The sequence below is a fragment of the Cyprinus carpio genome, chromosome A1, assembly GCF_018340385.1.
Source record: "Cyprinus carpio isolate SPL01 chromosome A1, ASM1834038v1, whole genome shotgun sequence".
NCBI classification, from domain to species: domain Eukaryota; kingdom Metazoa; phylum Chordata; class Actinopteri; order Cypriniformes; family Cyprinidae; genus Cyprinus; species Cyprinus carpio.
The window spans coordinates 7,238,477-7,250,287 of NC_056572.1; the positions used below are offsets into that span (position 1 = coordinate 7,238,477).

Sequence of the window (11,811 nt, forward strand, 5' to 3'; positions counted from 1 at the left end):
TGATCTGTCGTATCTACACTGCATTCATAGCCTATTTAATACATTTCAGAAAAAAATGTTATATAATTTCTTAAAGTCATTTGGTATGAGTTGAATTTTTTATGTAGAGTAGTTTTATTTTACTACTTCCAGACAAAAAAGACCGTCATTTATACACGTGCCATGTTATAACCGCAGGAAACCCCTAAAAGGAAGCTTACTCTTACAACCGGTAAATAGCCTACGTACTGTATGACGCTGAATAGGAATTTCTTTCAGTTTCGTTGTTATATAGGCTGGCAGCTGTGTCTGATTAGAAACAGACCATACTACCAAACATTCGACATGTTGTGTCTGATTATCCTAATTTTAAGCCTCATAAATAGAGGTTGGTCATGAAAATCCTTATTTTTTTACTCAATATTTATTTTACTATTTATTCTATTTCGCATTTCTTTTTGAGATAAAACTGTATAAAGTTGGTAACCTAATAACTTGTTTGTTTGTTTTTCATTTCGCAGCTTATCTTTCAGAAATTATAGCACGAGGAGACACAGTTGTTAAGTTCGGAAAGGATGCTTCATTCTCTTGTACACTGTCAGACGCGTCTGGCGTCAAACAAGTCACCTGGCAGCGGGTGCGAGACCAGGAACCGGTACAAACTCTGGCTACATTCAGCGAGCTCTTCAAACAACATGTGGATGATCAGTATGTCGGAAAAGTCTCTTTCACCGCGGCGTCAGTTAATTCAACGTCCATTGAGATCAAAAACGCAACATTTGAAGATGAGGCTTGCTACATTTGTTCCTTCAAAGTGTATCCATTCCAACCTAAACGACAAACCTTGTGCCTCGCTGTTAAAGGTAAGCGAAATACCTGCAACCATGAAAGTCACAAAGCTTATATCTCAGGTATTGTGTCAATTTGGAGCAGGCTGCCAAATGTTTTAAATGTTTCATTTTATAAATTATATATATATATATATATATATATATATATATATATATATATATATATATATATATATAGGTATATATATATATATATATTAAAACTGATTTATTAAATAATTATTTTGCAGTTTTGAAATGACTGTATTCACAATTACTGGTATATAATAGGCTGTTTAATAGCAGGTTCTGAATGTGACAACTTACCCCATATACAGTAGTTTGGCAATATTCCCCATACTGAGAACACAAATTTGATGTGAGATAAATGAGCTTTTTCCAGGGCAATAACAATGAAAATGCTCAATTGCTGTTTTTCAAGTTATGTCACAAGTTATGTGTCAAAAGTAAACCTACCCTGAGAAATATTCACTGGAATAAGAAGTGACAACTAGCATCATTCTCCTCTGATTGGTCAGAAAAGTGTGCAGTATATGTTGTCTAAGTAAAAAAAACAAGCAAGCTCATTCAAGATGGTGGTGTGAATCAGAAGATACTCAGAGATTTGTCATTGGATAATAAGAATCGGATCTTAATGCAGCACCAAACAATGTGCTCAAGATGCAACTGAAACTTAAATTCAGTTTCCAGTTCCGGAAAAATGAAAGGAGTGCATGCAGCCAATAATCCACTGTATTTGTTAAATAAAATTTCAGTAAGCAAATACTATGTATTTAGTAATGCCTTAATAAAGAATCAAATATAATAAGATGTTTCTTTATAGTGCCATATAGTTTTGTGTTTGCAGTATTAAAAGATTGTACATAATTAACTCATTATGTTGCTGGTATTTTTGCAGGTATTTCAGAAATAACAGCATCAGTGAATCCTGCACTCAGTTCTGATCCAGATGTTGTAGTCTCATGTTCAGCCACTGGTAAACCAACTCCAACTATCCACTGGAAATCTGCAGAGAAAGAGCTGGACAACTTTAGGTCAAGTAATTTTACAACTCTCAACAAAGACAGCTCAACCACCATTACAAGCAACCTCACGCTTCCACTGTCACAGTTTCATGGGAAGTACGTGGAATGTGTGGCTCAGAGTGACAGCATGGAGAAGAGCAGCCAAATCACTTTGCCTAAAGTACATTCTAAAGGTAATAGGTTCAACATGGACATCGGCTCGAATAGAATCACATTGTAAAAATGTGCAGTTGTTACTTTCTACCTAATGCAGTCAGATTGATTCAGTCATGCAAATTTTTTTTTTATTATTATTACTTTTTTTTATTGAATACAACCAGTTAATTTAGATGTTACAACATGAAGCATATTTTTAGATTGCCTGACAAAAGTGTAACCAATTAAGGCATATATTTATTATGTTGCGATTTTGACTTTGAACTGCAATGATTAAACTCAATATTTAATTATTTTTTTCTTACAGTGAATGCTACACCAAGAAGTTACATCATTACAGTTTCAGTCCTCATCATCATGGCTGTTGTGGTTATTGTCATTATGGTCATCTGTTTTCACACCAGACTAAAGAGTAAGCAGCAAAATCCCTCTATCCAACAAGTTGAAATAGGCTAATACAACCCAACATACTGTAATCTTTTGAGAATAGATCTCAGTGGCAAAATAATTTAATACATAATTTCATTTTGCTTATTTTTCTCCCCCCCCCAAGGAGCCACTTTTGGGATAAAATCTACTTATGAGGAACCCCTTAAGGAGGAATGTTAACTCTACAGCTACCTTATAGTAGTATGCAATTTTGCTCATGACCTTTTGCTCATGACCTGGTTCTAGCCTGTGTGTTCCTTAAAGGAATCATGAATTTCCTGTCTAGTATTTATTTAATTTATTTATTTATGTTTACATTACTGTATAGTATTCCATTGCATTAATACAGTTAAATATATAATATTTTACCACTATGTAAGCGTATTTTGACCACAGAGAATAATATGGATGGATGATATTCATACTGTAACTTTAGATTTTCATGCTTATACATTAGGACTTTATGACTCAGATTAATGTACTGCCATACACTAAATTGTTTTTAATTGCGTTTTCTTCTTTTGAGTGATTTATAAATTCAGAAATGCAAGCTCTATATAAGTCTTGATGTTGTGGTATGGTATTGTGTTGAACAATGACAGAGATTTGGGGAAGAAAAATATTGTTACCCAATACAGATAAGCTAAAGGCTGAGAAACCTAGTTTTCAGCAGTGTGAAATAAAGTGAAAGTTATGTCATTAATGGAAGCAGAAGCTGTTTTGTGGTTTCCTCCACGAAACTCTAAAGGCTGTACAGAGAGATGACTGCTATTGTTAGTATTTATACTATTTTTATTTGTTGACTGCAGCAAGCTTGCTAAAAGTAAGTGTATCTAGATGTCAGGAATGACTGTAAATTAAATCATAAAAGGATAAACACATTTTTGTTTCTGAAAAGATTTCTGTGTGATATGTATGTTACAGTATATGTCTAACATGTTAATGCAGGTTATGCAATTGCACTGAATTAAAAAATGTGAACTGTTGGATTCATGACTGGATTACTTACTAACATTTCTATACTCTGTACTTCTACCAAATGTGTAAACCCAAAAATTAGAGAGAACAAAAACAGGAAAAACACAGAAAATAGGGCACATAAATCATGTCAACAAATTCATGTGATGCATATATATATATATATATATATATATATATATATATATATATATGACATGACTAAAAAAATATGACAAGAGTTCTAAAAATCTTGTCATAAAAAAATTCTGACTTATACGTGACTGATTTTGAAAGAAAAAGAGGAAGTTTTTTAAGTAGTGATCAGAAAGGGGCCCTTTGTCTGGTTTAGCTGAAAATGACACTTAAAATTTAAAGCTGTAAAAGTTGAGGCATGAATCTTGTACAAGGTGAACCTACTGTGTAGCTAAATACTGTATGTGCCTATTCTGCATTTAACACAACTTGCAGTATCAAACCACCTCCAGTGAAATCCGAATTAAGTTCATTTAGAATTTTTGTTCTCTCAAATGACCAACTCAAAACTTTCAAACAGCACTTTGCTCCTTTTTTGTTTTTTCAGCAGTCATGTGGTCTGTGATTGTCTGACTTGAGTGCTGCATCTGCAAAGTTTAAAGGAAGCTGTCGATACACATGTAGTGATATATAATCATAACTGTAGCCAGCTGAGTTCACCATATAAGTGTCTGCATGTATAATTCAGTTTAGACAGTTTGCAAGGATAATTAGCGTCCTTGGTATAAAAACTATCACTGCAAGTCTCTGGCGGAGTGAACGAATCTTGAGGGCGCGGGCGCAGCCTCCGTGTTGCCAGATCCATAGATTATAGATGTTTTTGGACTTGTCTTTTCCACTTAATTTGACACTTTAGAAAGTTAATAGAGTGGGAAGTTGCAATTTAGGGTCAGCGATATCCATATTAGTATATCTTATTTGCAAAATATTTGAAATAATTTTGAAATAATATCTGGCAACACTGCATCGCCGGCACTGAAACTGACGGTTATCAAAAGAGCCCATGGACATGTTAGCTGTTGCTGACAGGATAGCACATTAGGTAAGGGAAACGCAAAAAATATCATGAAAGTGAAAGTTGTGACATTTGCCAAGTATGGTAACCCATACTCAGAATGGGTGCTCTGCATTTAACCCATCCAAGTGCACAAACACAGCAGTGAGAAGTGAACACACTGTGAACACACACCCGGAGCAGTGGGCAGCTATATCCAGAACCTGCGACCTCCGGGTTACAAGTCCAACCCTCTAACCATTAGGCAACAGCTGCCCCCAATATTATCTATTAGAAACGTTATCAACATAATCAAAAACAGTATCATTTAACACTTGTGCACACAGATCTGTTGAACAAGTAGGTTACAGAATGAAATTAAATACACAAACACTAGCAATGAAGAAGTCTATGCTATTTTATTTAGTAGTCGTTACATTTTCACAAAGTCATTCTAAAAACATCCATAAGAGCACTGGACAAAGTTATCACAGAGCAATGATTATTAATGAAAACTACCTGTTGCGACCGGTTTATATGCTTACGTCATTTATGACCTTACTCCGATAAAAGAAAATGGGTTACCGCGTTTACATGAATTGAGTATAATCGGCTTGAACGCGCATGTAAACGCGCTCATTGTGTTTTCAGTAAGCTATGGAGTAATACCAACATATGAAATGCACTGTTATAAATCCGCCGACGTGAACAGCTTTACTTTTCTTGTATTCTAGATTTGATCCAAAGCCTTGGATTAGTGCTTCATTTAAAACATAAAACAAAATCTGCTTACACATGAAAAAAGGTGCATATTTAAATACAAACCAGGGGATTTGGAGGATTTGGATCGATCACAAGCGAGAAATACTACCATCTACTGGATATCAGATGTCTTATAGAAATCACTGGAAACGTAATCTAATATTTCTCTCATGTCTGACGTCTTCAGCTCATGGACTCCGTAATGAAAGGTGTTTCTTTTGTGGCCAATAATAAACCTGCAGAGGTTGTGTGAGCACTGCACTTCTGATGCTAAGGATGACAGGTTGGAGGAGAACTTAACATCAATATTTGAAGTTAATAAATTCGGATGACCTATTACATGAGTCTGGAATAAAATGATTCATGGTCATTATGAGGGGGTTAAGGGACAGATGACATCTGGGTTTTACCTTCTATCACTGGAAACTTATAGCGACTTTCGAGAGAGGTGGGATTTTAGTGCCTTAAGGAAGCACATATGCGAAGTTAACCTTTAGTCAGCTTGTACGGTCCATTGACTTCCTCTTTCTTTTCCTGTCAGTCTCTCTCTCCCTATTTAGTTCTCACTTCATGGTGACTTTATCTAAAAACTATGCCAGGTAATTCTGAAATTACATTTTTATTTATTCTTCTCTGAAGAAAACTCTGAAAACCCCCTCCATCATTTGCTGCTGGTCACTCAATACAAAAATGATTATATCTAATTATAGTAACTAAGCTTTTAAAGGAGTCATATATATTTCACATTATATAATGATTATATTTCATGACTGTTGCATTTTCTTGCCTGTCTTAAGAGTTGTGTCTTGAAAAACAATCTACTTTTTTTGTTTTCAGATTACTGGCCGAACATACCAGTGTTCTGGTGATGCCACCAAAAAGTACAGTCAAAAATACTATTGGTATTCATATTAGTAAACAATGGGACACAAACCTATACAGGTCATTCACTGCCTTTTTTGTCCCCAGTAAAGATCTAAGTTTTTTTGCCTTATAGTGCTGAACAAAACATTTTTTAAAGCTGTTTTAGTCATAAATAATACCACCCTTTCTCTCTCTCTCTCTCTTTGTTTCTTCAAAATTCATCTGGCAAAAATACAACTAAAAATAAAAAGAGAAAAAATGCATTTACTACAGAGCACAGTTTTCATATAGAAAAGAGTTGATGTAGAAAGTAGTTGGAGCTTATATTTTGCATTTAGGTAACACATTTGTTTTTCAGTCACAGTGGGGATTTTGCATACATTTACACTGTTCTCATACTGATCTAACAACATTTTGTATTCTCTGACCCAAAACCGCACACATTACCTTCACAGAAACCTCTTGCCATTTTTGGATTTTTAATTATTTAGCATGTGTGGGTCACACATTACCTGGACCAAATTCAATCTGAAAACCTGAAATCACCACAGCTAAATATCAAAACAGCTAAATGTTTGGAGGGGAAAAAAATGGTGTAAACAATTTTCATTCAGAATTTGCTAGTAAATTTCACAAATAATTACAGAAAAAAAAAAATTAAAGTAGAAATAAACTTAACATTTCTGATACTAAACACCGTAGTTTATATTAAAGGAATAGTTCACATCCCAAATATAAATTAGTTTGTTTTCCAGTTGAACAGATTTGAAGAAATTTAGCAATACATCACTTGCTCACCAGAAGATGCTCTGCAGTGAATGGGTGCCATCAGAATGAGAGACCAAACAGTTGATAACAACATCACAATAATTCACACAACTCCAGTCCATCAATTCATGTCTTGTGAAGCTAAAAGCTGCATGTTTGTAGGAAATAAATCTATAATTAAGACATTTTAACTTTTAGCCGTTGCTTTCGGTTTCTCAGCAACTTTTCATTGATGAGTGAACTGTTTCTTTAATCGAGTAATTTATCTTATCACCTACTGTTGTTTGCGGTTAAAATACAAGTCCATAATCCATAATAACACTTCATGCAGTGAAAAAGTCTGTCCCCTGCTGTTCTCTCACATCAAAATTCACTGACATATTTGTTTAGAACATATTTTTACTTCACAAGACATTAGTCAAGTCAAGTCACCTTTATTTATATAGTGCTTTATACAATACAGATTGTGTCAAAGCAGCTTTACAGTGTTAAATGACAAAAAAAGTGTGCTGATAATGCAAAAGGATGATAGAAAACAGTTAGTTTTTTAAGTGATTCAGTGATGTCATCATCCAGCTCACTTCAGTTCTCTTCACATAGTGTCTGTGCAATCAAGTCAACAATATTGCCAAAAATTGTGTCCCCAACTAAGAAAGCCAAAGGTGACAGTGGCAAGGAACCAAAACTCCATCAGTGACAGAAATGGAGAAAAAAAAAACCTTGGGAGAAACCAGGGTCAGTCGTGGACCATTTGTCCTCTGGCCAGACGAAATCTGCTTGGTGTGGTTTAATTCCAGGCTGCAATGCAAGTCAGATTGAGGAGAGGACTCGTCTGGTTCTCGTGGTCTTATGCCGATGGCTGTTGAGGTTTCAAGTCTTCGCTGGGGATCTGTCCCTTGGGCTCATCTAGTTGACATAGTCTCCGCTGACATTAACTGATGGACTGGAGTTGTGTGGATAACTAGGATGATTCTGATGTTTCTATTAGCTGTTTGATCTCTCATTCTGTCAGCAAAAGTTCATTTTGGGGTGAACTATTCCTTTAATTGTAACACATACCTGTAGGAGAAAATGTCCAGGAAGGTAATGTGTTGCTTTTGCCACTAGGGAAAATATATATTTTGCATTTGTTTTCTTCCTTCATTTACAGTGTTTTCAAGACTATAAAACTGATATGTGAATTCAAGAGAAAGATGTAGATTTTGTTGAGGGAAGAGAGCCCAGATTCATCTGACAAGATTAGGAAATTTCCCTTTGATGATGGACAGAGCTGAGAGGAGGTGTGTATTTAATGATTATTTAATAGTGATGAGTATATGAGATCACAGTGGGACTCTTTCATGTTTCTCTTGTGTGCAGGTCCTCAGCTAATATGAGCAAAATGGGTATTGTGAATCACTACTATGCCTTGAGGCAGCTAGAAGAACCACTAGTCAATATCCAGGGACATAAATATCCAAACCTCTGTCCAAACACATCACTGACTCACACATTTGAGAGCGGGTGCTTTTACTTCTCTGATTCCATTTGCAATTACAGGGAAGTCAAAGTGAAGAGATAGTTAGCAGTAAACATTATTTAATGATTACAGTCATGCCTTATTGGCATTCATCCACATATTCAAACATTCCAATTATTTGCTGCTTGGTGCTTATAGTGTCAAAAAATACATAGCCTAATTTTTACTATATGTAATAGGATAACTTACAACTTGCTTAAAGGAACAGTTTACCAAAAAACGCTTACAAATACGCAGCTTTTCACTACACAAGACATTCATTGATGGACTGTAGTGGTGTGGATTATTGTGATAATTTTATCAGTTGATAAAATCTTTCTGACAGCACCCAATCAGAGGATCAATTGATTGGTGAGCAAGTGTAAATGCTAAATTTGATCAAACTACATCCTGATCGTGGTAAATGCGTCATTAAAAAAATAAAACATATAACAAAACCTACTTAGGTATGCAAAAAGTGTGCAGATTTAGATGCAGACCAATGTATTGGGAGGATATGGATTGATCTCAGCAGAGAAATACTGCCATCTACTGGATATCAGATGTCTTATAGAAGTCACTGGAAAACATAATGAATATAATATTTCTCTCCTTTCTGTGATGAATTTAACTCATGGACCAAGTAATTAAAGGTGCTTCTTTTGTGGCCAGTAATAAACCTTCCAAGGTTGTGTGAGCACTGCACTTCTGCCTGAAATGCTAAGGATGACAGGTTGGAGGAGAACTTCACATCAATATTTCATAAAAACACTCAACCTGAAAAAGGTCTGATGACCTATTAAATGAGTTTGGAATAAAATGATTCATGGTCATTATGAAGGGGTTAGGGGCAGATGACAACTGGATTTTACCCTCTATCACTGGAAACTTACAGCGACTTCAGAGAGGTTGACCTTTAGTGCCTTATAAGGGTAGTTCACTTTCAGTTGCTGGTCCCTATTGACTTTCATAATAAGAAAAGAAAAAAAAAACACTATGCAAGTCAATGGGGCCCAACAACTGAAGGTGAACTATCCCTTTGAGGAAGCACATATTCAAATTTAACCTTTAGTCAGCTTAGACGGTCATTGACTTCCTCTTTCTTTTCCTGTCAATCTCTCTCTCCCTGTTTAGTTCTCTCTTCATGGTGACTTTATCCAAGAACTATGCCAGGTAATTCTGAAATTACATTTTTATTTATTCTTCTCTGAAGAAAACACTAAAAAACCCCTCCGTCATTTTCTGCCGGTCATTCAATACTGAAATGACTATACCTGATTACATAAATGCGCTTTTAAGGGACTCTTATATCTTTCGCATTATACAGTATGATTATATTTCACAACTGTTGTATTTTCTTACCTTTCTTATTTAAGAGTTGTCTCTTGAAAAATAATCTACTTTTTTTGTTTTCAAATTACTGGCAGCACATACAGGGTTGGAATATACGTTTTACAGTGCTCTGGTGATGCCACCAAAAAGTACAGTCATATTATTAGTAACCAATGGGACACAAAACTATACAGGTCATTCCTGGTATTCAGTGACGTTTCTTGTTCCCAGCAAAGATCACAGTTTTATTGCCTTATATAGTGCTGAACAACAGAATTTTTAAAGCTGTTTTAGTCATAATATCATTTAAATTTAAGCATATTGAAGTTGATAATGGTTTGTCTATCACATTTTCATGAATACAACACTTATATTATAGATTTTTAGTTGATGAAGTAAAAAAAAAAAAAAAAAAAAACTAATAATTCAGTGTCATTTAAAATTTATTGGAGTATAAAAGAAGATATTACTTGAAAAAGTAAACTTTAAAACCATTACATTTTTGGTCTTTCGTTTTATTGATTTTGTTCCAAAAAGATTAAAATTTATTTGCCTGAGCTTGACCAAATATTTTACATCTCACTATCATGATTAGGCTACACAAAAAGTCATTTTAAATACCTACATTTTATGATATCCATAAGGCACCAAAGATTATAAATGACCCATGAATTAAAGGGAGGTTTTGAGCATCTGCTGTTTGACTTAAGTTTAAAATCACATTGTTTAGCAGCAGTTTGACTAAAACTATCAATATGACCACTAAACTTTTTCACTACACTGTTGACGGAGGTAGTGTAAATCCACTGCCATGTATACGTATTTAAGGTTGTCATTCAGAGAAATCTATAAACATTCACTCAACCTCTCATTCATTTGTAATTATATGTCAGTGTGATAAAAAAAATCTCATTCCACCATTTCTAGCCCCATACTTTGCATGCATCCAAATTACACCCAGGTTTAATGTATTATTAAATAGAGCCATAAAGTGCAGTTCAGATACATTACTTTGTCTAATGAGCATGGAGGGCTTGTCCATTCATAATTAAATGAGAGAGGTAGTGTAGGTGTCTGCTTTTATAGTGGAATCATTTTAAGCTCTTCATCAATTTTTCATTTCCAGGAACGATTGTAGCAACCAACTGTAGATAAATTGCTATAATATATTATCAGGATGTTTAATGTAATGAATGCAAAGTTTCCTGGCAGTGTGAACCCTATTTTAAAGGAATAGTTCTAAGATGTAGGTGAGTTTGTTTGATCTGTGCATATTTCTCCCCGAATTCATATTCAAATTTCTCCCCAAATTGTGCATATTCTCCCCCAAGATTTTTTACGAGATTGAACAATATACTGGAAGCAACAGTTTGAAGTTAAAAATGTCTTAATAATAGGATTTTTTTTCCCTCACAAGATCTTCACAATCTGACTGGTGACTGAAGTCATTTTTTTTTTTTCAACTCTTTGAACTCTCATTCTGACGGCACCCATTCACTGCTGACGATCAATTGGTGAGCAAGTGATGTAATGCTAAATTACTCCAGATTCCTTTAAATGTTATTACTGTTTATGTTTTAGACAGTCATGTTTTAATATTATTTGTGTAGATCATATGTGTTATTTCAGAAAGAATACTTTTAAATCACACATATATAATATACCAAATATGCCAGTTTCATAGAATAAAGCAAACAAACTGGCATTTGCAAATAAAAGATCCTATAGAGCTTTTCGGGAATGTGTATATTGCATTAAAGCTTATGCAATCTCTCTTTAGCTAAATATAAAATCAAGTCATATGAATTTTACTGCAGTGACATTCAGGCATTTTAAGTGTGCCTTCGGTGTCTTCTGAGGGACACTGTAACTTCATGCTTCCTAATCACTGAATGGGCTACTGAATAAAATAAATGAATTTTCAAATAATATTCACAGAACACAGTGAATAATATGTGTAGAGTTCCAGTAGATCTGACACAGTCTGTATGTCATGTTTCCAACAAAGCAAAATCAATGAATAATGAAACCTCAGTAGAATTTCTTCAGATCGGACAATGCCTTGCAGTAAATGTAAGGAGGAAGAATGGCCTGTTCCTTTGTGGAAGTGAAGTAAATTCATAATTTATTATTACTTGAATAGATGAACTATGCAGAAAC

General features: G+C 34.6%; 1 protein-coding gene across 1 annotated transcript; it reads left to right on the forward strand.

Annotated features, from left to right (window-relative positions):
- The first annotated feature begins 230 nt into the window (after window positions 1-230).
- LOC109066379 (OX-2 membrane glycoprotein-like) lies at window positions 231-3,429 on the forward strand. Its single transcript, XM_042731402.1, has 5 exons — window positions 231-367; window positions 501-842; window positions 1,729-2,028; window positions 2,319-2,423; window positions 2,565-3,429. Exons 1-5 carry the CDS (start codon window positions 232-234, stop codon window positions 2,618-2,620), a joined length of 939 nt encoding a protein of 312 aa, XP_042587336.1. The 5' UTR covers window position 231; the 3' UTR covers window positions 2,621-3,429.
- The last annotated feature ends 8,382 nt before the right edge of the window (window positions 3,430-11,811 follow it).

Excerpts from the sequence above, each read along its gene's own strand:
- LOC109066379 (XM_042731402.1), top strand. The coding sequence starts at position 232 with ATGACGCTGAATAGGAATTTCTTTCAGTTTCGTTGTTATATAGGCTGG. Across the intron at positions 843-1,728 it reads CTTGTGCCTCGCTGTTAAAG|GTATTTCAGAAATAACAGCA; the intron begins GTAAGCGAAATA and ends GTATTTTTGCAG. Across the intron at positions 2,029-2,318 it reads GCCTAAAGTACATTCTAAAG|TGAATGCTACACCAAGAAGT; the intron begins GTAATAGGTTCA and ends TTTTTCTTACAG.